Consider the following 26,985-nt stretch of genomic DNA (forward strand, 5'->3'; position numbering starts at 1 on the left):
CACAACCTTAGAGAGGTTATAACAACATTTACACATTCATCCAAAATAATGGACAAATTGGTAAATATGCAAAAACCCTTAAGTGATAAAATCGGACTCGGTTATGATCCATCGTGTTCTCAAGCCTCCAAAAAATTGGTCAATTCTACTACAACTTTAAATAATAAAGTCCAAGTAGTAAAATTTGTAAAAGGTCAAGAAAGCACAGTGAGACAAGGAATTGGTCACCAAACTAATGTCAAAATTAATGTTGTTAGGCCGAAGCCTCAAAGAAACAATATTTCGCCTAAACAGTATATAAAAAGACAAAAGTTTGTTCCTAAATGGAAATACGCCAATGAGTCTAGTGCACAAAGCCCTCATAGGAGAATGGGAAGGAATCCAAGAATTGAGGCAGGGAGATTTTATCCCTTTAAACAAGATTGGTTTGATAATATTAAACCATGGACTAAGTCCAGATTTAATGCCTATCATAGGCTCAAACAATCTACCTCCCACGTGCCAAAAACTCGAGTAAATTTTCAAAAACCGGCACAAAAATTGTTTTCAAAAATTAAATATGATTATAATGTGTTTAATGGTTACCAATCACCTAGACTTAGATCAGTGAGTACAAGGTGGATTCGGGTACCAAAAATGACTAACACCCAAGGACCCAAGTCAAGTTGGGTACCTAAAAATGTGTAATTTATTTGCTGGAAGTTTGGTACTTCGATAGTGGATGCTCTAGACACATGACTGATATGACATAAAAATGTGAATCTTAAAAATATCGAAGGACCAAAAGTCGTATTCGGTGGAAATGAACGATACGACATAACAAAAGGAATTGGTACAATATTTTGAAATGGTTTGAAAATCGAAGATGTATCCTTTGTTGAAGGTCTAAAATTCAACTTGTTAAGTTCAAGTCAATTTTGTGACAAAGGATATCTAGTAGAGTTCTTCAAAGACAAGTGCCAAGTAAAGAATAATTCCTCGGGAGAAGTCGTGCTTGAAGAAATAAGGAAGAAAAATATGAAAGTTGTGGATTGGAACACAACCAAAGAATCAGTGTGCCTACAGCAAACAACTCACACGCAACAAGTTGGGAATGGCATAAGAAGTTGAATCATCTAAACTTCAAGACTATCAACAAGCTAGCAAGAAACAAACTAGTTGAAGGTCTACCCGACATTGTCTACAAGAAAGATCAAATATGTGATGCTTGCCAAAGAGGAAAGCAAATCAAGTCATCTTTCAAATCCAAAGCCTAAGAATCTACAACAAGACCGCTAAGTCTACTACACATGGACCTATTCGGTCCAGTAGACCCAGTAAGTCTAAGTGGTAAGAAATATACACTAGTTGTTGTAGATGATTTTTCCAGGTACACATGGACGATATTTCTCAAAAAGAAAAATGAAGTAGAGCAAAAGTTGCCAGAACTACTCAAGCTACTACAAAACGAGAAAGACATGAAAATTGCAAAAATCCGAACTGATCGTGGAACAAAGTTCGTAAATCAAGTAATTGAAGCCTATTGCAATTCTCAAGGAATTCTACATCAATTATCTGCCGCACGTACACCTCAACAAAATGGTGTAGCCGAAAGAAGAAATAGAACGCTAAAAGAAGCCGCACGAGTGATGATTACGTCAGCCGAGCTACCTAAAAGATATTGGGCTGAAGCAATCAACACCGCTTGCTACACGCAAAATCGAAGCTTGATACACAAGTCTTACAACAAGACTCCGTACGAATTATGGAAAGGGAGAAAACCTAAACTCAATTACTTTCATACTTTTGGCATCAAATGTTTTATTCTTAATAATGGTAAAACATATCTAAAGACTTTTGATGAGCGTGCAGATGAAGGAATATTTTTGGGATAATCATCTACCAGCAAAGCATTCAGAGTATTGAACAAGAAATCAATGGTGGTAGAAGAATCAATACATGTTACATTTGATGAAGCTCATAAGACGGAAACCCAGAGCAACAAAAATGATCAGGAATGATGTCAAGTTGAAAAATCATTTAATGATACTGACATGTCTTTTAAAGATCAAAGTATGTAGGGTATGGAGCATTTGGACATTGATTGCAATAGTGAAGGACACGTGGAAGCCAATGAAGATACCCACGTGGAAAATCATAATTCTCAAGTTGAAACACAAGTTGGAGAACAATCTGATGAGCAAAATGCATCTACCTCCAACTTACCTACTGAACAAAGGAACGTGGAAAGCCCATGCAACCTACAACCTGACTTGAGATGACTCAAAAATCACCCTCCAGAGCTAGTGATTGAGATCCACGAGAAGGAGTAAAAACAAGGTCCTCAAATATACATACTTTATTTTCTTGTTTTCTTTCTCAGGTGGAGCCCACAAGCATTGAAGAAGCTCTAAGCGATCCAGATTGGATTAATGCAATGCAAGAAGAGCTTGATCAATTTAAAAGAAGTGACGTATGGGAATTAGTTCCAAGACCTGAAAATTACAACGTAATTGGAACAAAATGGGTCTTTCGAAATAAAGCAAATGAGGATGGAATTGTCATACGAAATAAAGCACGTTTAGTGGCAAAAGGATATTCACAAGAAGAAGGCATAGACTTCGACGAAACGTTTGCACCTGTGGCAAGACTAGAAGCCATCAGAATATTTCTAGCATATGCCGCGTACAGGAATTTCACTATCTATCAAGTGGACGTGAAAAGTGCATTTTTAAACGGTTTACTTGAAGAGGAAGTCTACGTTGAGCAACCTCCTGGTTTCGAGGTAAAAGGTGATATTGATAAGGTCTACAGATTAAAGAAGGCGTTATATGGGTTAAAACAAGCACCGAGATCTTGGTATGATACCCTATCAACGTTCCTAATTAACTGTGGTTTCACTAAAGGCCTTGTTGATAAAACCTTATGATGAAATGTGGAAAGTGGTTACGAGTGGTCCTGTTGAGATTTTACAAGTCAACACTTCATCCGTACAAACAAGTGACACTCCACAATATATTCCAAAACCGAAAGCGGAATGGTCTCGTGAAGATAGAACAAGAAATAACTTGGACAATATTGCCAAGGATATTGTTCAAATCGATCGATGACATGATATTTCCAAAAATCTGAAAATGTCAATCCGCGAAGGAAGTTTGGGAAACGCTCATTCAAATTGGTGAAGGAGACGAGCAAGAAAAATATAATAAGCTCACCATAGCATTAAAGAAATTTGAGGATTTCAAAATGCTAAACGGCGAGAATATTACCGACATGGAAACAAGATTTGCCAAAATCTTGGGAGAGATTAATGATCTTGGAAAAGATATGAATCAAAAAGAAATCTCACTCAAAATTCTACGTGGTCAACCATCTACATGGAACATGAAGGTCACGGCCATGAGAGATCATAGTGATCTAAAAACCCTATCGACCGATAAGCTCTTTAGTGATCTAAAAGCTTATGAACTTGAGATGAAATCAAGATTAGAGGAAGATCATGAAGAAAAGAACAACGCGCTTGTAGCTGAGCAACCATCAACTTCAAGGTCAGTACAAAATGTTGAATTATTGCCTAATGATCAATTTGCTCTCTTTGTTAAGAAATTTAGGAAATTCATGAAGAGAAGAAACTACAAGAAAAATCCACAAGGGAAATCGTGGAATGCAACAAAGAATTCAAAGAAAGAAATGGTTGAGGAAGACTCGAATCTGTGCTACAACTGTAGAAAGCCTGGACACTTTGCAGCTAGTTGTCCACACCCCAAGGTAAGTAAAAGTCAATATACAAATATTTCTAACTCTCAACAGGAAGAATTCAAGAACAAAGATAAAAGGTTTACAAAGGAGAGAATAAAAGCACTTATTAGTGACCCACTTGAGATAAGTGAGTCAGAAGAATCTTCAAGTGATGAAAGTGACACCTCAAAGGATGACAATGCAATGTTTTGCATGAGCATCTCCAACAACACACCCTACAAGGACATGTGTCTTATGGCAAATGGAAATGAAGAAAATGAGGTAACATCTAACTCTTATGACTCTGTAAATTCTTCATTCTCTAGAGAGTCCTTCTTTCGGAGTAATGGAAGAATGTCAAACCGTAATGGACACTCACTCTCAACTCAAACAGCACAATTGTCTTTTGATTCTCGAAAAATATCAATTAAATGAAAAATTGCAAAATGCTCTACTTGAAGTGAAAGACTTGAAAGATAAAATTATTTGTCTTCAAGAAGAGTGTAAATCAAGGGAAGTGAGAGAACACAACCTTAGAGAGGTTATAGCAACGTTTACACATTCATCCAAAATAATGGACAAAATGATAAATATGCAAAAACCCTCAAGTGATCAAATCGGACTTGGTTATGATCCATCGTGTTCTCATACCTCCGAGAAATTGACCAATTCTACTACCACTTTAAATAATAAAGTCCAAGTAGTAAAATTTATAAAAGGTCAAGAAAGCACAGTGAGACAAGGAATTGGTCACCAAACTAATGTCAAAATTAATGTTGTTAGGACGAAGCCTCAAAGAAACAATATTTCGCCTAAACAGTATATAAAAAGACAAAAGTTTGTTCCTAAATGGAAATACACCAATGAGTCTAGTGCACAAAGCCCTCATAGGAAAATGGGAAGGAATCCAAGAATTGAGGCAGGGAGATTTTATCCCTCTAAACAAGATTGGGTTGATTATATTAAACCATGGACTAAGTCCATATTTAATGCCTATCATAGGCTCAAACAATCTACCTCCCACGTGCCAAAAAATCGAATCGATTTTCAAAAACCGGCACAAAAAATGTTTTCAAAAATTAAATATGATTATAATGTGTTTAATAGTTACCAATCACCTAGACTTAGATCAGTGAGTACAAGGTGGATTTGGGTACCAAAAATGACTAACACCCAAGGACCCAAATCAAGTTGGGTACCTAAAAATGTGTAATTTATTTGCAGAAAGTTTGGTACTTCGATAGTGGATGTTCTAGACACATGACTGGAAATAAATCTAGTCTTGTGAATCTTAAAAATATCGAAGGACCAAAAGTCGTATTCGGTGGAAATGAACGATACGGCATAGCCAAAGGAATTGGTACAATATTTCGCAATGGTTTAAAAATCGAAGATGTATCCTTTGCTGAAGGTCTAAAATTCAACTTGTTAAGCACAAGTCAATTTTCTGACAAAGGATATCTAGTAGAGTTCTTCAAAGACAAATGCCAAGTGAAGAATAATTCCTCGGGAGAAGTTGTGCTCGAAGGAATAAGGAAGAAAAATATGTATGTGGTGGATTGGAACACAACCAAAGAATCAGTGTGCCTATTAGCAAACAACTCACACGCAACAAGCTTGGAATGGCATAAGAAGTTGAATCATCTAAACTTCAAGACTATCAACAAGCTAGCAAGAAACAAACTCGTTGATGGTCTACCCGACATTGTTTACAAGAAAGATCAAATATGTGATGCTTGCCAAAGAGGAAAGCAAGTCAAGTCATCTTTCAAATCCAAAGCTCAAGAGTCTACAACAAGACCGCTAAGTCTACTACACATGGATCTATTCGGTCCAGTAGACCCAGTAAGTCTAAGTGGTAAGAAATATACACTAGTTGTTGTTGATGATTTTTCCAGGTACACATGGACGATATTTCTCAAGAAAAAAAATGAAGTGGAGCAAAAGTTGCCAGAACTGCTTAAGTTACTACAAAACGAGAAAGACTTGAAAATTGCAAAAATACGAACTGATCATGGAACTGAGTTCGTGAATCAAGTAATTGAAGCCTACTGCAATTCTCAAGGAATTCTACATCAATTATCTGCCGCACGTATACCTCAACAAAACGGTGTAGCCGAAAGAAGAAATAGAACGGTAAAAGAAGCCACACGAGTGATGATTACGTCAGCCGAGCTACCTAAAAGATATTGGGCTGAAGCAATCAACACCGCATGTTATACGCAAAATCGAAGCTTGATACACAAGTCTTACAATAAGACTCCGTACGAATTATGGAAAGGGAGAAAACCTAAACTTAATTATTTCCATAGTTTTGGTATCAAATGTTTTATTCTTAATAATGGTAAAACATATCTAAAGACTTTTGATGAGCGTGCAGATGAAGGAATATTTTTGGGATATTCATCTACCAGCAAAGCATTTAGAGTATTGAATAAGAAATCAATGGTGGTAGAAGAATCAATTCATGTTACATTCAATGAAGCTCATAAAGAAGGAAACCGGAGCAACAAAAATGATCAGGAAAGTTGTCAAGTTGAAAAATCATTTAATGATACTGACATATCTTTTAAAGATCAAATTGTACAGGGTATGGAGCAATTGGACATTGATTGCAATAGTGAAGGACACGTGGAAGCTAATAAAGATCCCCACATGGAAAATCAAAATTCTCAAGTTGAAACACAAGTTGGAGAACTATCTGATGAGCAAAATGTGACTACCTCCAACTTACCTACTGAGCAAGGAAACGTGGAAAACCCATGCAACCTACAACCTAACTTGAGATGGCTCAAAAATCACCCTCCAGAGCTAGTGATTGGAGATCCACGAGAAGGAGTAAAAACATGGTCCTCAAATATACATACTTTATTTTCTTATTTTCTTTCTCAGGTGGAGCCCACAAACATTGAAGAAGCTCTAAGTGATCCAGATTGGATTAATGCAATGCAAGAAGAGCTTGATCAATTTAAAAGAAATGACGTATGGGAATTGGTTCCAAAACCCGAAAATTACAATGTAATTGGAACAAAATGGGTCTTTCGGAACAAGGCAAATGAGGATGGAATTGTCGTTCGAAACAAAGCACGATTAGTGGCAAAAGGATATTCACAAGAAGAAGGCATAGACTTCGATGAAACATTTGCACCTGTTGCAAGACTAGAAGCCATCAGAATATTTCTAGCTTATGCCGCGTACAAGAATTTCATTGTCTATCAAATGGACGTGAAAAGTGCATTTCTAAATGGCTTACTTGAAGAAGAAGTCTACGTTGAACAACCACCCGGTTTCGAGGTAAAAGGTGATATTAATAAGGTCTACAGATTAAAGAAGGCGTTATATGGGTTAAAACAAGCACCGAGAGCTTGGTATGACACCCTATCGACGTTCCTAATTAACTGTGGTTTCACCAAAGGCCTTGTTGATAAAACCTTATTTAGAATTCAAGAAAATGATCACATCTTATTGGTACAAATTTATGTTGATGATATTATCTTTGGAAGTACTAATAAAACTTTATGTGAGAAATTTTCTAAGCTCATGCAGAATAAGTTTGAGATGAGCATGATGGGAGAGTTGAACTACTTTCATGGTCTACAAGTAAAGCAACTCAACGAAGGAATATTCATCAATCAGGCCAAATACACAAAAGATCTTATAAAGAAATTTGGTCAAGATGGAAAATCCTCAATCAAGATCCCGATGAGCACATCTTTAAGATTGGACAAAGATGATGAAGGCAAGGACGTTGACGAAACAAAATATCGAGGAATGATTGGACCATTACTATATCTCACTGCAAGTCGACCAGATATATCTTACTCAGTGGGAGTATGTGCTAGGTTCCAGTCAAAGCCAAAAGAAAGTCATTTTCTTGCTACCAAGAAAATCATCCGATACCTAAAAGGAACAGTCAATGTGGGATTATGGTATCCCAAAGAAGGTAACTTTACACTAACTGGTTTCTCAGATGCAGATTTTGCAGGATGTAAAATCGATCGAAAAAGTACCTCAGGGACATGCCAGTTCTTAGGGGGAAGATTGATATCATGGTTTAGCAAAAAGCAAAACTCCATAGCTACAAGTACAGCCGAAGCTGAATATATAGCCGCTGGGAGTTGTTGTGCGCAAATTCTTTGGATGAAACAACAACTGAAAGATTATGCCGTGAATTGTGAAAATGTCAACATATTGTGTGACAATACAAGTGCCATAGCCATAACACACAATCCCGTGTTACATTCAAGAACAAAACACATTGATGTGAGACATCATTTTATCCGGGATCATGTCGAAAAGAAGGAATTGAAAATAGAATAAATCCCGACCGAAGATCAAATAGCTGATATTCTCACAAAGCCTCTGTGTGAATCAAGATTTTCTAAATTAAGACACGAGATGGGCATGATTGAATTGAGCTAAGTTTCTAAACTCTTTTTAAATTAAAAGTTTAATTTTCATCTGAAAAATTTGTTACTTTATCTGATTTAATTAGTTTCGTGCCTATGTGTCTCACATGCAAAATTGTCACATCTTAACATTTAAGTCTACCTATCTCAATTAAATGTTGATAAAGCACATAATGCATGCATGCCTCTTCAACCGTGTATCAATATATTTATATATACATATATGCACAAATAAAATTTGTTTAGATTTACACAATCTTTACCATTTAAGAGTTGGCAAGATAGTATGATGATGAGTTTATCTTAAATGAGAACACCTTTTTATGGTAGTTGCACATAATAAATTGTCTAAAAAGAATCAACTTTCTCTTTCTCCCAACTACATAAAACGTGTATATATGTACATACATATATTATTTTCGGAACAGATTTAGTGCTCTATGAATTTTATTTCAGGTAAAATCAGTTCGAATATCTAAATTTTTGGCGCCACATCAGCAGAAAAATTGGATGGAGAATATATAACATAAACTAACTATCAGTTAGGTCAAAGGTTGGAGACCCTTGGAATATCAAAAATTACCCTCACCTATTAAAAGTCAAAATTCAATTTTGAGGACATTTTTGTAAAGGCACCCCTATTCCACCCAACCGGTCGAAAAAGCCACCTTTCCACTCAAAATTCTCCAAAACCTTTACATCTTCCATAGCCGAAATCTCTCTCAAGCTTCATCTCTTTCTCAATCTCAAAAACGAAACATCAAGCACATTATGGCTGCCATTGGAGATTCAAGCTCTCAACCGAATGAGGAACATGCTACACAACTCAATCTTGCCAAGCTAGCAGTTGGAATCAAAGCAGGAGGAAGTTTTTGACCCCCACGGATTTCTCAAGGAGGCCAAGAACTCCGAACTAGCACAACAAATCATCCATGCACTTCAAAGTAGCAATCTTATGAGGTTATGTTCTTATCCATACTCAGGATTTTATGATGAGGATGTAGCAGATTTCTATGTGAATGCCAAAGTTGTTGGTTGGCCCATTGAGTCCACCGTAAATGGAACTCTCATCACCATTGATGAACAAGAGTTGCATTCAACTTTTGGACTTCCTATATCTAGTCCAGAACAACCACTGTTGGACTTAGATATACACACATTTGATCACACGGAAGTTTGGGCAGAAATTCGAAATGAGAATGCATCTCTCGAACCCAACCTATCCGGCCACAAATCTGATTTGAAGCTAGAATATGAAATGCTTGTAAAAATCATCTACAAATGTGTTCTATGCAAACTGAATAGTATGGAGGACATATCACCTACGAGAATTGGATATATGCATGCCTTGATGAATGATGTTAAGGGAGACTGGAACAGACTTATATTGAGCAGGATTGCACATTTTGTGAAAGGTGCCAAAATTAGGAATGGCAGGTTCAATCACATTCTAGGGTTCGGGTTACTTATTGGAGAAATCATCAAAAGAAAAGGATTGCCAATGAGGTCTAGAAAGCCATTTGGAAATAACCGGATTCTATTTAAAGACCATGAAGTTTCAACCGAGTTGAATTCCAAACAAAAGAGAAAACCGAGAGGTATTCCTGCTAGGAAAAGGCCCGTAGCAAAAATCCTTGGCTTAAATCCTCAATCCACAACCCAATCTCGTGAAAATCCTACCTCTAGTCACGAACCAAATTTAAGCCAAAATCCTACCACAAGCCAAAATCGCACCATAAGTCACAATCCTACCTCAAACCTTAATCCCAATACAAGCCAAAATATCTTGAACCCTTTTTCCCGAATAGCCGAATTGGAGACAGTGATGAATGAGGAGATATATCAAGTTGATGGACTTGATTTGATCTTGGCGAATGAATATCAAAAAGTTCTCAATTGGAGACGTTGGAGACTTGGCTCTTATCAAGAGTTGATATTGATGATTTTGATCATCCTATTGAGGTTATTAGAAACGAAGGAGAAAATGTCACACATGGTGTACATCCACACTTGATGGACAGTGGCCTATATGATGTTAGTGTGTTGAATCAAACCGAAATTAGTCAAGAACATCATGCCGTGCAAGCCAGCCATCACACGGATGAAATTAAATCAATTCATGCAGAAAGTATGCAAGGTGACACACACGTGTTACACACGCCAGAAGAAGAGGGGAATGTGCTAGAAAATCAAGCACAATCTCACATGCTTGGAGATAATTCTGCTCAAGAAGGAGCAAGATGTATTCCCGCAACCTAAGAAGAGCAAAATCTTGATGGCACAACCTCAAATGCACAATTGAAAAATCTGGAAAGTGTTGTACTAAGCCTAGTTGACCGAATGGAGAGTATGATTCAAGGCATCTACACTCATGTGGATCATGTTGTCAATACTCAAGGAGGAAAATTCGAAACTTCATTTGATGAAAACCGGAGGAGTCAACAACACTTGATTGACACACATCAAGCACTTGAGAGACAAGTTGGTAGATTGCATACAAATGTCAAAGGACAACTCAATGAGTTCTATATCCAACTATCTCAAATCCTCAAGAATGCTGGTAAAGCCAATGAACCAATTGCCGTGAATCAAAGTCAAGGAATTCTTAATGTGGTTCATCAACATGAGAAGCAGAATAGTGATGTCCACACAGATCTCATCTCCATCAACACCAAAGTAGGCTGCCTTCGAGGTTCATATGAAAACATCTCCGAATCTGTTTCATCTCTTCGTGAGTCCATATTTACACTCATTGATTACGCCAAAAAAGGGGAAGAGAGATTAAGTCATTTGGAAGGTATGCTGGAAATGATCATGACTGTCATGGCTACAAGAAATGTTGGTACAAGCAGTAGTAGAGGAGGAGGCAGATCTGCTGGCAGAAGCAATATGGAAAGAAGAGGAGGAATGGAATACTGGTTCGGTGGTGATGCTGGCAGTCCAGGTGGATCAAGCAGTGCAAATACCACTAACCGATCATTTCGTGATATTGTTTGTGCAGGTGGAAATGTTGAGCAAATCAATTGGTACAACAAAGCAGCTCTTTATTTGGAATCCACACCAAGGGATGGTAGAGTTGAAATGCCAAGATTGGCGACCTTGAATGACCTACCAAAGGGAATGAAGAAGAGTGGTCCAAGTGACCAAAACTTGTGGGTTTCGAATGAGAACTTCAGGAGGATCAAAAGCTATGCAAGAGCTTTGATGATCATGGTGCTTAAAGACTATATCAAAGTCAATGATGCCGAGCCTCAAGGAGATAGAAGTCTAGAAGAGTGCATCATATGGTATGAAGAAGGTATACTGCCCGGGGACAATATCATTGAAGCATTCAACTACTACGTGATTGGGCAGGTATGCAACGATTATGCCATCAGTGACAAATTCATTGAAGTTAAGAATCATATAAATCATGTGCTAGAAGAGAGGAGAAATAGAATAATCAAGTGATTTGTATGATTATTGTCACAATGTTTTTTTTTTTGAATGGTCTACGAACTCATGATCATGGAACAATTTGCAATGATTCGAATTATCTGTTTATGATGCTATTAAGTTTTCCTTTTTATCTATTGATATTTTATTTGTCTTGAAAGGTAATATTTTTAGCTTAGATTGTATCAAATCGCATAAATTGAAAAATTACAAAATTTCGTTATTATTAAAATCCAAAAATGCGAATAGGAACTTAGTTGCTAAAAATACCTTTCCTAGAGTCAAAATCAAATGTTAAACTCGTCATGGCTATGTCAAAAGTTAATAAAATCTTTTAAAAGAATTTTTTTTAAAAGCAAGCCAAATGACTGAGTACAGGTTTTGGCGTCATCAAAAAGGGGGAAAATTGATAGGAATAATTTTGTAAGTTTTGATAAACCAAATGTACTTTAGATCCCCTTAGTTTTTAGGTCTTTTAGTACAAGCATCATAAATCAGAATATCGAGTCAAAGGGAATCTACCATATGAAGAACAAAATTAATTTGGGAAATTAATTTTGGTCCTACGAGTATTCATCCGAGAAAGAAGCATAAATGAATGGCGTTGCAAGAAATAACCAGATGAGCCTAACGATGAAATGGTAGAACTCCTTACTTAAAACGATCATACCCGAGATTGATTCCCCCCCAAGGACTTATTTTTACAAGTCAAGAATTCGGACAAGCACAGTGCTTTTAAAGGAGCACGATGCGGAAAAGCACAATGCTTACAAAGGAGCACAATGTGTACAAGCAAGATGTTCCAAAGGAGCACAATGTGTACAAGCAAGATGTTCCAAAGGAGCACAATGTGAACAAGCATGACGTGTCCAAAGGAGCACAATGTGACCAAATCAGAGAAGCACAATGTTCAAGTCAAACAAGCAAGAAGTGCCTAAGTCAAAGGAGCACAATGTGGCAAAGAAGTGCCTAAGTCCAAAGGAGCACAATGTGGCAAAGAAGCAAGATCGAAGCAAGATGATCTGAAAATGGATAAATTCGAAGGAATTTATTTTGAATCAGCCCACATGCCATAAGAATCCAAAATTGCCTGAAGATATTGATCAGAATGGAAAAATATTTATGAAGACATGAATATAAAAACTTATCCTAGAAATAAATTCTATCAGAAGAATTTATTTCAAAGATTCGTTGGAAATTCAAATTGACAACAAAAAATAATATTTTAAGAAACAACTTGAAAATCAAGTTGAGATAAAATATTATTTTGTCAGGCAAGTTGACAATCAAATCAAAATTGAAGATCTACTATTGTCAACAATATCAAGCTATGAAGATTCAAATTTCAAATATCAAATTATCCCACTCCAATGGATATATTTGATTGCCTATAAAAAGCCATGAACACTTGAAGAAAGATAGAGGTGAATACAAAAAAATACGAACAAGTGAATACACACGAGATAAGAAGTGCAAGTGCTCAAATATTCTTAGAGACTTTGTCTGAATAGTCTCAAAACTAGTTGGAGAGAGATACAATTACCTTTGTATTTGTAATTGTAAAAAGGAGTATAGCTGTGTGCAAAATACTCTAGTGAGTGTAGCTATGTGCAAAACACTCGTAGTTGCTAAGTGTAGCTGTGTGCAAAACACTTAGTTGGCGTTGAGTATAGCTGTGTGCGAAATACTCGGAGTTGAGTGTAGCTGTGTGCGAGATACTCGGAGTTGGGTGTAGCTGTGTGCAAGACATCCGGAAGAAGTGCTTGTGTAGCGCTTATTCACTATTGTAACTGTGTGTGGAAAATAGTGAATTACTCCTAGAAGTGAATGGAGTAAAGTGGACTAGGAAGATTACGCCACTTCCGAACCACTATAAATTGCCTCTCTCATTTACATACCGCACTTACATAATTTTCTCTATCTATTTATCTTATCCGACTAACCCGTTTACTATTCACAGTTAATCTTAATCGTTCGGGTTTAGTGTGTTTTCACGTATGCATGTGACTCAAACTTCTCAAGCTTAAATATTGACTTATTCTAAGCAAGTTTGACGTGTTGCATGTAACATTCGTCATACGGTCGACGTGATACGATATCTTATTTATAGTCTTGAATATTATTGTTACATATTGAGTGAACCATCTCCTTTAAATATTCAAGATATCCACTTCATCCTCTCACCTCATCTGAGCTTATCATACACGTGCATGTGATTCAAATTATTAATTGTGCATAACTTTTTACACTTATTTATTCCGTTGTGCAGTTCAAACTTACTCTATTTACTTGTTACTTAGAGTTGATGTTACCAAAGTGTTATTTATTTTGAAAAAGTATGAAAGTCTATTCACCCCCCCCCTCCCCCCCCCCCCCCCCTCTAGACTTTCACCACCCTATTGGGACCAACAAATTTTCAGAATGGCGTGAGGCTATGGATCAAGAATTTAATGCACTTCTACAAAATCAGACATGGCAACTTGTGCCATCTCAGCCAGGTATGAACATTATTAAGTGTAAGTGGTACAAAACGATAAGCAGATGGCTCCATTGAGAGGCAAAAAACAAGACTTGTTGCAAAAGGGTTTAATCAGGTACCCGACCAGGATTTCTTTGATACGTTTAGTCCAGTGGTCAAACCGACCACAGTCAGGTTACTTCTCTCTTTGGCTTTATCATCAGGATGGTCTCTTCAGCAACTGGATGTTCATAATGCCTTTTTAAATGGAAATCTATCATAAACTGTGTATATGAAGCAACCACCTGGATATATTGATGCCTACTATCCAAATCATGTCTGCTTATTGAAAAGGTCACTTTATAGATTAAAACAGGCTCCTAGAGCTTGGTTTAATCATTTGCACACCTTTCTATTATCTATTGGTTTTTAGGCATAAAAAAACGGATGTGTCCTTATTTTACTACTCACATAGATCTGATTGTGTATATCTGTTAGTATATGTGGATGCTATACTTATGATGGGAAGCAATACGGATCTAGTCACTAAGCTAGTTTCGAAACTTTCTATTACTTTTAAAATCAGAGATCTTGGTGAACCAGGTTTTTTTCTTGGAATCGAGACCGTTAAATGCAGTGATGGAATTTTACTTTCACAATAGAGATACATGCATGACATTCTGAAACGTGCTGGAATGGTAGAGTGCAAACCTTTGTCTACCCCCATTCCCAAGTCCAAAGTCGTGCCCACCACTACAGTGTTACATGATGATCCTACACAGTACAGGAGTTTAGTTGGTGCACTACAGTATTTAACTATCACTCGTCCTAATCTTTCCTTTGCAGTCAATCAGTTATGTCAACATATGTATGCGCCTACGGTTGCTCACTAGGAACAACTAAAAAGAGTTCTAAGATATGTCAAAGGAACTGTTACTTTTGGTCTACGAGTCAGACAGTCATCTTCAAGAGAAATTCATGCCTTCTCTGATTCTGACTGTGCTGGCTGTCCAGAGGATAGAAAATCCACAAGTGGCTTTGGTGTTTTTTCTTGGATCTAATATTATATCATGGGTCTGCAAGAAACAAAGAACAATTGCTAGATCTTCTACTGAGGCCGAATATAAAGATCTAGCAGATGTGTGTGCTGAGGTAATTTGGATCATGTCCCTTCTACAAGAGATTCACGTCCCTAGTATTTCGATTCCCAAATTATGGTGTGATAATCTTGGAGCTACATATATGTGTGCCAACCCCATCTTTCATGCTCGCACCAAACATGTGGAGATAGACTATCACTTTGTGCGAGATAGAGTTGCTACTGGAGAAATTCAAGTCAATTTCATCTCAACAAAAGATCAACTTGCCGACATAATCACCAAAGCATTGCCTAGTCCTAGATTTTCTTTTCTTAGAGACAAGCTACAAGTTACAAGTGTACCATGTGCTTGAGGGGGAGTATTAGGACTCTTTGTATATGAGTCATTATATGACTACCTATCCTAGTCTCCCTATGATTTCTCTTGTATATATTCCCCCTATCTGTACAATTGCTATGACAGTTTTATTCAATACAATTCATTTAGTTCTCATCTAGGAAAATTTGGAGGAATGAAGATAGCTTGAAAATTTGGAGAATTCAGTTTAATGAAAGAGTTTTTAATTCCCTAATTCTCTAGTTTTTCAGAGTATATAGTTAAGTATTCAACATAATATTTAAAGTGTTGAAAGTTTAACTTCGTCAAAACTTTCTAAAACCGTTAAGATTAATTTTTATTAAAAGTTTAAAAAAAAAAATCTATTCACTCCTCCTTCCAGGCTTTTTTCACGTTAATTCGGACCATCAAAACTGGATAATCCTTACACTACTGTCAATACAAAGATGCAAAATTAAGAAAAGATAAACATTATAAGATCAACACCATCACTGATTTTTTTTTATGGTGTTATTTATTTATTTATTTATTTATTTAATTTTTAGGCTTAAGTGGAAGAGAGAGGTGAGTGGAGAGAAGAAAATTTTACATCCACAAATATAATTTTTTTTGTAGGTCCTACCGCCATAACTAAAAGGGAGAATTTTTGTTGTAGGTGTGCATTGGGTGCACTTACCATGCCCAACAGGTCTTTGCACAGCACTACACGTGCCCCACTGGGCTTGTAAAAAGCCCCCCCTTTTTTTTTTTTCAATTCTTATTTTTATTTTTGCTTTTCGTTTTTTCATTTTCTTTTTTTCTTTTCTTTTTCCCATTATTTTCATCTTTTATCCTACATGACATCTTAAAATTTGTGGAAAAAACTTACACTGATATGATCCTCTAACATATTTTACGTCCTATGTTGTTGAAGGCTGCAACTGTAGCGATATTGAAATGGAATTAAATTCCTTAATTAACTATCACCCTAGCCATATTTGGTTGTATTGGCATTTGAACCCTCAAGGGTTTGTTTCAATTCTCCATTAACCTATTTTTATCCCATCAATACTCTCTAACTTTTCAAAAGTAGACTCTACTTCTACATCCTAAAACTTCCCTACGAACCCTAGCTGGAAGTGTGTTGAAAGGATAAAACAGCGTCGTCTAAGCTTGATAATTGTCTGGCCAACCGTCACTTTAAACGACGTCGTTTGAAGGATTATTTAAACAGTTTTAACTGCCCAATCCCACGACATCATTTTGATTGAAATTAATATTTTCAGCTACTGCTTATCTTTTCTCCTTTGTTTCTTCCATCAACTTTCAAAGCCATTACACAGTTGCAGTAGGTTATCCCTTAACAACACGTTTGCTTCCGCGAACCAAACGTGCCATAAATGTGTCATCACCTTATTCCTATTCCCCTTGTCCCATGGATACACGTAAAATTGCTTAGAAACTCTACGAAAATGAATTGAAAATTCAACTTGAAATTAACCGAGTAACGCACGTAAGTAGCAGGGGGAATCCAAAGAAATTTCTTGTTTAAAATTTAATGCAGATCTAAAATTGTATATTAATATTATTTAGAAATGAAAATTATAAGGAGTGCATATTCAGAAGTTTCCCACTGACTTCCCAAAGAATTACATATATATATAGCTGAGCATTCAGTAAAACAGTAGTTTACCTCTTTTTGCTGTGCAACAGTTTCGTTTTCCCCGCTGATATGTATATAAGAAAAATATGGTAATTTTTGTTCCAATTGTAGATGAAATGCATGGTTATCTTATACTACTTCCTTTTCTTTAAAACTTTACAGAATTCTTATCTTTATGGGAATCCTTCTTGGATAGCTTTGACCTTCTCCTTGGATTTACTGCAGCAGCTGCTGGTTCCCTCAAGGGGCCTGACCAAGTTTGGATGGGATCTTTTGAATATGAGAAGTTGATGGATGTGAACGGAACCTCGGGAGGATCAAGAGATGTGTGGATGTGATGATGATGGGATGAGCCCAACGGATACCCTAGCGTTCCATCCTGGTGTGGAGGAGGAAACTTCTCGCTCTTGCTCTTCGCGTTTGCATGTGTAATAAGACGACGCCTCTGTTTAAGGCAAAAACAAAAAATGTAATGGCATATTCGAACAATGTCACAGATAGTTGCAGTAGTAATGTTAAGAAGCCATACATCAATGTTGGCTTGCAGTTCTGCATTGGCTTCTGGAGCTGGGATTGCCTTTGTTGCTCGATCACGTTGACGAGATCTTCTCACCACGTCCGCATTTGTTCTTCCAGCAACTCTAAGTCTGCAATAACTAGCTTGTTCTAATCAGAAAAGTCTTCCTAGGAATATAATGCCAAGATACATTTGCACCCGCACCCCGCAAAGAAAGGTGCAGGAAAGACAACCCCTAACATGGGATGCATGCAGAGAATGTTGTTGTTTCCGTCCTTTGAAACATTCAAAATTAGGAAGTGAATAACCAAAAGATGGGGGACATAGAGAATGTTGTTTCCATCTGATTTGTAAGTTGTTTTATGGTGATAACTGATAAGTTGCAGTTCAAATAAAAGGACATAAATCCATAAATATGCACAAAATTAAAGGAGAAGAAAACCCATGGGGAGTTTCGGGTGTAATAACTTGAATATATAACCAATACGAAAGAAATTCACAACTTATAAGATAAAAAAAATAAAAATAAAAAGACCTTCTAGCTTCTTCATCACGGCGCTTAGCATCCATTTCCTTGCTGGGTGGATATTTTGGAAGGCTGGAAGGTTCACAGGCATATGGTTTTGTTCTAAAAAACTGCAAAAAAGATTGAAATAAAAAAGATGTCATCTTTATTCCAAAGAGCAAATTAAGACTTGTATTGGCACAGTTGAAAAATAATGATCATATGATCATGGTATTGCTGAAAAACTAAAATCATTTCTGAGGAATGAACGAATTGAATGGTACTTTGAAGCCCTATCTATGTACAGAGGTAGAAACAGGAAACAAGAGGAGAGAATTATTAAAGTAGTGAAGTTAAAACGAAAACGAGATACGAAAATTTACTTCACTCCTCAATGCAGCTGTAGCTGTTTGGCGTTCAGCTGGGTCAATGGCAAGAAGAGTCTGGATTAATGGTATTGACGAAGGTGGGAAGTGTTTAAATGTGTCGGCAATGCATCTTTTGTATGATTGCTGAGGCTTGAATATCGTTGCATGAGGTAGCTTTGACTTGTTCCAATACTCGTCCGAAGGAGAACCACAGAGCTTGAAAATCTTGTGCAACTGTTCCACCTGATCGAAAACAGTAAGGTTACGTTTTAGGTCCCTCCTGGTATGCACGGTGCACATGTTACACATTTGCCACCATTTGATTCTATTTCAATCTTTAGATAAAGTGTAAGTGTTCCATTAACTCCATCCTTAGTCCCATTATTAAGCCTCAAACCACACATACTAGTATTGTTAATCCCTTTGTTCACTCTTATTACAAGCCAGCCTCCCTCCAATCTGGATTATAAATGACTTAGCTTGTGTGGGTCATGGAGGCTAAATGGCATGCTGGTTAATGATTTTATAAAATTATTATTTGACAGCTCACTATCACAAGCAGTATGCAAATTCCAATTCTTTTCACAAGGAAATATATATTCACCCACCTTATATGGTATTGCAATGAAAATTTTAACATTAGCTGCAGATGAAAAATTTACCTCTGTACGACCTGGCATAATTGGGTTTCCAGCGAATAATTCAGCCAAAATGCAACCTGCACTCCAAAGGTCTATACCCACTCCATACTCTGTGGCACCGAGAAGAAGCTCCGGAGGTCTATACCAGAGAGTTACGACTCGGCTTGTCATGGGCTGCTTCTTATTGGGATCAAAGAAGGAGGCCAACCCAAAATCAGCAATCTTGAGAACCCCTTGGCTGTCGATTAGAAGATTTGATCCTTTAATGTCTCGATGCAACACATGGAGCTTGTGACAGTGTTCAAGCCCTGACAATATCTGCTGCATGTAGCATTTAACCTACACCCAGCAAAACTTAATAAAAATTTAGCATCCACAAAATTAAAACTGAAACAAATATATAGAAACAAATTCCAACCTGAGGCTCTGTAAACTTGATTCCTTGGCTCGCAGCTAATCCAGCCAAATCATGATCCATATAATCAAACACAAGGTACAAACTACAAGACATTCTTGATGTCACCAATCCTTGCAATTTCACTACATTTGGATGATCCAAGCTGCGCAAAATCAATATCTCCCTGGCCATAAATCTCACACTTTCTGGCTCCAAAGTATCAAAGTGAACCTTCTTTAATGCAACAATTTTCCCAGTTAAGGCATCTTTAGCTTTATACACATTACTATATGTACCTTGCCCAATCTATTTAAAAGGAGCACAAGTATATAATTAATTAGCAAAGATCTCAAGGTACTATATATTAGATAACAGACTGGACTGTCTAAGATTAATTAGCTTGCCTTGTCAAGTTTTTCAAATGTATCTGCACGGCGTGGAATCCAACCATTGATAGCCTCTCCAGCTACCTCAGATAGCCATGCTGGCCATCCTGCTGCCACTTGCTCTCCATGTAAATGCTTAGGAGGGTTGCTAAGCCTTGGATTTGGATTTGGTTTCGACCTCTTCCTCTCGCCTCGTGCATTCCTCTCTTTTTCCTCTTCTTGCTCATCCCTACCATTCTCAATACCCACCCCACCAATTCCCTCTGCCTCAACTCTCTCTCTCCTCCCAGATAAATCTCTCACATTCTCTCTCTCCTTTCTCACTACACCCTCCCCACTAGATAGCCCAGAACATGAAATCTCTTTCCCAAAAACGCACCCCATATCCCCAAACCTTGTCAATCCTCATTTCTCATCACACTCCACAACCCTTTTCCTCATTCAACAACTCCCAAATCATCCCCTCACCAAAACCTCTATTTAATGCATTGGGAACTATAACTTTCCAAGAAAATAGGATCCAAATTTTCAGCACAATATAACAAAATAGTAATTCTTGCTACAAAAATACCAGACTTCCAGGGCAGACGTTTGCTCCAAACGCAAGGGGTAATCAAATACAGGACGAAGTCCACAGCTTCAAAAGCAATGCAGGTAAAACAATATCTTCTTTTTAAAGCTAAATGTGTGAATCTTCAAGAATGCATGCACAATGGGATTGAAAAAATTCAACAAAAATCAAAAGAGCCAAAATGTTGCTGAAAAACCACAAGATTCCAAAGAAAATAAACTACATGGCACTGTAAGAACGAAAACATCTGCTCTTTGGGCAACAAAGAACTAAATGGGGGTTGATTAGTAGAGAAAAATGGGATATCATAATTGAAGAACCATAGCTTTTGTGCCCAAGAAAGAAGAAGCAGTAATGATTTGAAGTTAAGCCTACCATTTATTGCGGTCAAAAAATGAGTTCTAACTAGAAAAAATTAAAATTAAAAAAAAAAAAGAAAAAAAAAAAGCCATGCACAGTAAAATATTGTTAGCTTTATTGAGCCTTCTGCTGTGGGACTGAAGATCAGATATCATTGTATCAAAGTTCCGAACTGTAATTAAAAACTAAAAGAATTAAAGACAGAAAAAATATTTAGAGAAATTAAAATAAAATAAATAAAGACATTGGAAAGAGTAAACAAGAAATCAAGAAAACTTGTAAAGATCCTAGGATGTGCCCAGTGTCTGTTCTTTTTTGTTTTTCTTTTATTATTATTATTATTATTATTATTATTATTATTATTATTATTATTATTATTTTCTTTTTTCTACTTTATACTACCTATAGAATAGAATTTGTGTAAAACATGTTTGACCAGAAAAAGCGAGGGAACTCAAATACCGCTGTTCCGGTCACCGGTGGCTGCTCTCAGTCAAAAAGTATTCCCCTCCCTTTTCCTTTTTCTCTTTCAGTAAATCTAAATTCTATATTTTTCCATCTCCCAAATCCCAATTTTACCAGGAGAACTCATATTATACTCAGAATCCGGTAACAAAAAGTTTAGATGAAAAAATGTTACTTTATTCACGGTAATTTTATAGATTCTTCATTTTTTATTAGACAAATTTTGTGATACAAATATGAAATATATGCAATGTACACACTTGATTTTAGTCGAGTCAAAATAAATTCGAATTCTTTCAAGTAAAATGATAAAATTGATATATTATACCTTCAAAATGGCTAAATGAGTAAATTCGGTCCCTTTTTCCGTTTGTTGTTCATGCTTTGGAACTAGACTTCCTTTAGTCTAAGTATTTCGTTTCTTCTTACAAAAATTAATGAAAAGAGTTGCAATTCCATAGAAGATGAATAATGTGGGAATAAAGTGGTAATTTAAATTCCAGTGTTTGGTTCATATGAATAGAATTATAGAATTACTGTGAATTTCAATTTCAATGTTTGATATACATAGGAATTGAAAGAAAATCTACATCTATCTACAATTCTAATAAGAGTCAATAATGTTAGACCCTTAATTGGAACCAAAAAAAAAAAAATTGTTGATAGTATTGTTTCTTAAAATGAATGGTTCATATTATTTTGATTTTAGTATTTTATTAATGATTTTCCTTATTTACCCTCTATTATATTATTTTCTTCCCTTAAATAACCTAAATTCTGTTAGTATAAACATTAGTAACAGAATATTTCGTTAACTATTTATTATTTTTAACTTACTCATTAATTTCTATAAGAAATGTCTTAGGTTCGAACCCTATCCCAATTAGAGTTGGTAATAATTGTTAAACATATACTACGAATATATTAAAATGTATTAAAAATTATATATATAATATAAAATTTAACATAAACTTTGGTCAAATAATTAGTCCGATTAAATACATAACATCAAAGTTAAGAATCAAAGATTATAAATCAAGAACTTTAAAAATCATTTGATGTTTATGCAATTAAAAAAAAATAAGTTAAGTTTTATTTTTTCCGTTTAATTAATCTTCTTTTGATTATTTAGATCAGAACAAAACTTAATATTTCAATTATACTTTTGCATTATTGGTATGATTTAGGTCGTTATGGTATTAATAGTTTTTGTATCTATTTTTTATAATGGTACAATTGTACATTACTTTACAAATAGTATACTATTATTTTTTTTATCGGACAAAATTGTTTTTACATCATTGTCAGAAAATTTAAAAAAAAAAATCAACGATTTCATTATTGTTGATGAAAAGTATATACGCCACTTTATTACTCTTATTAAATTAAATAAATTCGTACCTACAACAAAAATTAATACATATGCATTTAATTAATTTAGAATTAGATGTACCAAGACTATGTGGTCTAATGGTACTCGGGTTGGATTTCCATTTGGAAGATTGTGAGTTTAAGTCTCAGTGGAGGCGTTATTGGTTCTTTGTGTTTCAGTAGGTTGAGAAAGGTATATGAACACATACTACAATGTAATAGAACACATACTACAATGTAATAGAGCTAGTAACATTCAAAAAAAAAATTAGAATTAGATGTCTATAATGTCTTTATTTAAAAAAAAAAATCCATTATAAAAAATTTAAAAAGAGATATAATTTCATTAGTTATTTTATCTTTATTTTCTACAATTCAAAGATTCATTATCTTCAAATGTATTAATTTATTATATTCACTACAATGTCCATTGTATTCTTTTTACATTATCTTGTAATTAAATATCAAAATTATAATACAAAATATGTTATATATATATATATATATATATATATATATATATATATATATATATATACACACACACACACACACACACACACACACACACAACAAGTATTTTATACAAATATAATAAATATTAATATTTTGTTCAATACTTTCACATGATAACTTACGACACACAATCTCACAACGCATGAAGCATGTAGGAAAAAAACTACCGGACCACTACCAAATATCAATATGTGTTTGTAAGATAAAGAGTTAATAGTACAACTAAGATCCCATCAATACACAACAAGACAAATCTAAAGCTTCCTACAGCATAATCTCATTGCACGATTAATCTATCTATGCTACTACCAGTAACCCAATTGTACATGACACACTACCAATAAAAAAAAAAAAAGGACATGTGCTAAAGATGAATACAATGACAATGCTACACAAAAAAAGAATTAAGAAGGATTAGAAAAATTTAAACCAAAAGTAGTACGTATTTATTTAGACTATCGTTTTTAGCCTAAGTATTTAGACTAACGTTATTACAAAGTTGCAAACATTTATTTCAGTGACAACATAATCAATCTCTCATATATTATCTTGCATTTATATATACATTAAATTACCGATTTAAATAAACAAATTTCAATATTTATTTACATATGCATGAACATCTCTGATATAATATTACATTGATATACTTTGAAATACTTTAAAAAAAAAAATCATTGGGCATTATTTAGTGATGGCAACGGGGCGGGGAGTATACTCCCCATCGCCGTCCCCGCTGCCCCGACCTCGTCCCCGTCCCCGTCCCCATCCCCGGCGGGAAATTGAAAAAATTCCCCGTCCCCGTCTCCACGGAAAATTTGGTGGGGACGGAGAATCCCCATCTCCAGTCAATCCATAGTCAAAATGTGAAATTCGTACAATTTTTTTTTTTTTTTTAAATAAATTGAAATCCATAAATCATAATAAGCTTATTTTAAAAATTATAATTATAATTCTTCAACAATTAACATTATACTATTTTTAATAATAAGCAGTAACTTACTGACTTTCTAACCTTTGGTAATTTTAAAGTCTATTAAAACTAATAATCTAATCAAATAAAACTAATAATCTAATCTAATTCCTAATCCTAATAAAACACAGTATATATATATATATATATATATATATATATATATATATATATATATATATATATAATTTTTTTTAATGTTCGGGGACGGGGCGGGGTGGGGAGGGGTATCCCCGTCCCCGTCCCCGTCTCCGCCGGAGAATTTCACAAGTTCCCCGTCCCCGTTCCCGATCCCCGATATTTTTCGCCGTCCCCGTCTCCATTCCCTACGGAGACGGGGATCCCTTGCGGGGACAGGGCACATTGCCATCCCTAGCATTATTCCATTCGCCCAAAGCGCGCAAAAGAACTATTAATTAAGTAATATAAAGTCCAAAATACTCATACTTATTACTATTATTATTATTATTATTATTATTATTATTATTATTATTATTATTATTATTATTATTATTATTATTATTATTATTAAACTGAACCAAACAGAAAAAATGCAATTTCATAACTTTCACCCAAACAAAAAAAGATATAATTTTTTGACATTCAGCCAAACACCAAAAAATTAAAATATTTTCTAGAAAATGAGTCATTTTTTTGAAATAGTGATTTCGGAAAACATTTTCCAAGTTTTTCAATTGGACCTAATGAATATTTAATTAAATGACCAAATTTGAAACAAAAATAATAGTCAATGGATCATTTGTAGTCGAATTAAAAGTCGATAATAAAAATTAATAAAAATTATGGACCAATAAAATCCAATTAAAAATCAATGATAAAAATTAGTAAATATCAATAATCAATGTACTATTCTTGGAATTAACTATTTTACACTAGTATATAAGCATCACATTTTCTAAGACAAATAGTTAATAAAAAATTGTGTTGTAGAAGATTCTCTGGTGCCTCTTAAAACATGTAAACCCGTGACCTGCGAACAGAAACATCACCCAAAATAATATGGATTTTTGGCATATTGTATGCTTGTATTTGTCTCCCATCAAATGAAACTATTTGAATTAAGTGAGTCTTATTTAGAACTTAGAAGATCTTTTAATTTTGTATTACGAAATTGATCGCGTAAAGTCTGCGATTACCATCATTTGTCCTTGCACGCAAGTCGTACCACGAATCTTATGTTTCTTTAAAGCTGTTTATCATACTTCTTACGACTGAATATGCATCATGAATACAGTAAATATTTGCTATTATAATGTTGAAAATTTTTAACAATTATAAATCAGAATTGTACCACTATTAGTTAATCATGAACTTGTAATAAAATGTTGTTAAAAAATTAGCATAAATGATTATTTTTATTAGGACTTTATATTCTATGCACATTAAAATTCATTCTTCCTCCCACTATATTATTAGGAATATTATCATTTAAATTCATATCCTGACTGAGACTCTTTGTATCATTTTAAATACATCTCCTCATCATGTACTTAACAACATCATGGATTGATCAATAATAAGATTATTCTCATCATTTTAAATGACTATTTTGATGTCTAAAAAAAAGTGACTATTTTGATGTATAATTTCAAGTGAGTGTATTTCTTATTTGAATTAATTCAGATTCTTTTAATTGAGATCAAATGATTAATGTGATATATTATACGTTCAAAATGAATAATGTGTAAATAAGAAATTGATTATCAAAGTGTACCTATTGAATGAGAAAAATAGAGTTGAAAGGCTTTTAAATTTAAGTAACATTTGTCTCTCATTGAAAATGGATGCAAGTTTAAATTGTGTAACATAGAAGCCTTTTTTTTTTTTTTCACGTCTTAGATTGATGAGAATTGTTTAAACTGTATTAGATGAACAGTAATTACAACTGTACAGATAGAGGGAATATATACAAGAGAGATTCATAGGAAGACTAGTAAATATGTCTGCAAGTTGATCTTTTGTGGAGATAAAATTGACTTGAATGTCTACAGAAGCAACTTTATCTCGAACGAAGTGATAATCAATTTCCACGTGCTTGGAACGAGCATGGAAGATGGGACTTGCACACATATAAGTAGCACCAAGATCGTCACACCATAATTTTGGAATAAATATACGTATACCTAGCACTTTAATCTCACGCAGCAAGAAGACTATCCACATAACTTCGGCACGAACATCTACTAGAGCTTTGTATTCTACCTCAATAGAGGATCTAGCAACAGTTCTTTGTTTCTTACAGACCCAAGATATAAGGTTGGATCCAAGAAACACAGCAAAACCACTCGTGGACTTACAGTCCTCAGGATAACCAACCCAGTCAGAATAAGAAAATGCATGGAGTTCTCTTGATGCTGACTTTCTTATACATACACCAAAATTAAATGTTCCCTTTACATACCTCAAGACTCAATTTAGGTGTTCCCAATGTGATAATGTAGGAGCATGCATGTGTTGACATAATTGCTTGACTGCGAATGATAGATCTGGGCGTGTGATAGTTAGATACTGTAGTGCTCCTACCAGACTTCTGTACTGTGTAAGAAACCAAGTTCACCAAGATCCCAAATCTTAAATGCAACAGATAACTATTTTATCAAATGAGTCACAATGAGTGTTTGTATTTCTGTAGAATAATCTGTTACAAGATTACAAGATTATAATATAATAATACTCTAGTCTACTAGAAATGAAAGACTAATTATAATCAATATACAATCACCCTAATCACTCACAATCAAATCACAATTACTACAATCATGCACATTCATAATATATCTAACACACACCCTCAAAC

General features: G+C 35.0%; 1 protein-coding gene across 3 annotated transcripts; it reads right to left on the minus strand.

Moving 5' to 3' along the window:
* Positions 1-16,993: 16,993 nt before the first annotated feature.
* Positions 16,994-21,130, minus strand: LOC109192649 (probable serine/threonine-protein kinase At1g54610). Of its 3 annotated transcripts, none has more exons than XM_019343355.1 (8): positions 20,483-21,130; positions 19,930-20,387; positions 19,547-19,831; positions 19,150-19,467; positions 18,503-18,730; positions 18,150-18,250; positions 17,627-17,744; positions 16,994-17,542 (listed from the first exon to the last, which is right to left on the minus strand). In XM_019343355.1, the coding sequence occupies exons 2-8, from the start codon at positions 20,293-20,295 to the stop codon at positions 17,246-17,248; spliced, it is 1,713 nt and encodes a 570-aa protein (XP_019198900.1). In that variant the 5' UTR covers positions 20,296-20,387; positions 20,483-21,130; the 3' UTR covers positions 16,994-17,245. The 3 variants fall into 3 exon arrangements, with proteins under 3 accessions (XP_019198900.1, XP_019198905.1, XP_019198896.1); XM_019343360.1 differs by having other exon boundaries at positions 16,994-17,268; positions 17,301-17,542; positions 19,930-21,129; XM_019343351.1 differs by having other exon boundaries at positions 19,930-21,129.
* Positions 21,131-26,985: the final 5,855 nt, after the last annotated feature.

This window comes from Ipomoea nil, unplaced genomic scaffold (genome assembly GCF_001879475.1).
Source record: "Ipomoea nil cultivar Tokyo-kokei standard unplaced genomic scaffold, Asagao_1.1 scaffold0216, whole genome shotgun sequence".
NCBI classification, from domain to species: Eukaryota; Viridiplantae; Streptophyta; class Magnoliopsida; order Solanales; family Convolvulaceae; genus Ipomoea; species Ipomoea nil.

Bases quoted from the DNA above. Each gene is read 5' to 3' on its own strand.
- LOC109192649 (XM_019343355.1), bottom strand. From the start codon at position 20,295: ATGGGGTGCGTTTTTGGGAAAGAGATTTCATGTTCTGGGCTATCTAGT. The intron at 17,745-18,149 runs GTCTTTTTATTT...TAGTTATTGCAG, and splicing joins CGTGATGAAGAAGCTAGAAG to ACTTAGAGTTGCTGGAAGAA. The intron at 17,543-17,626 runs GTATGGCTTCTT...TGCCTTAAACAG, and splicing joins AACTGCAAGCCAACATTGAT to AGGCGTCGTCTTATTACACA.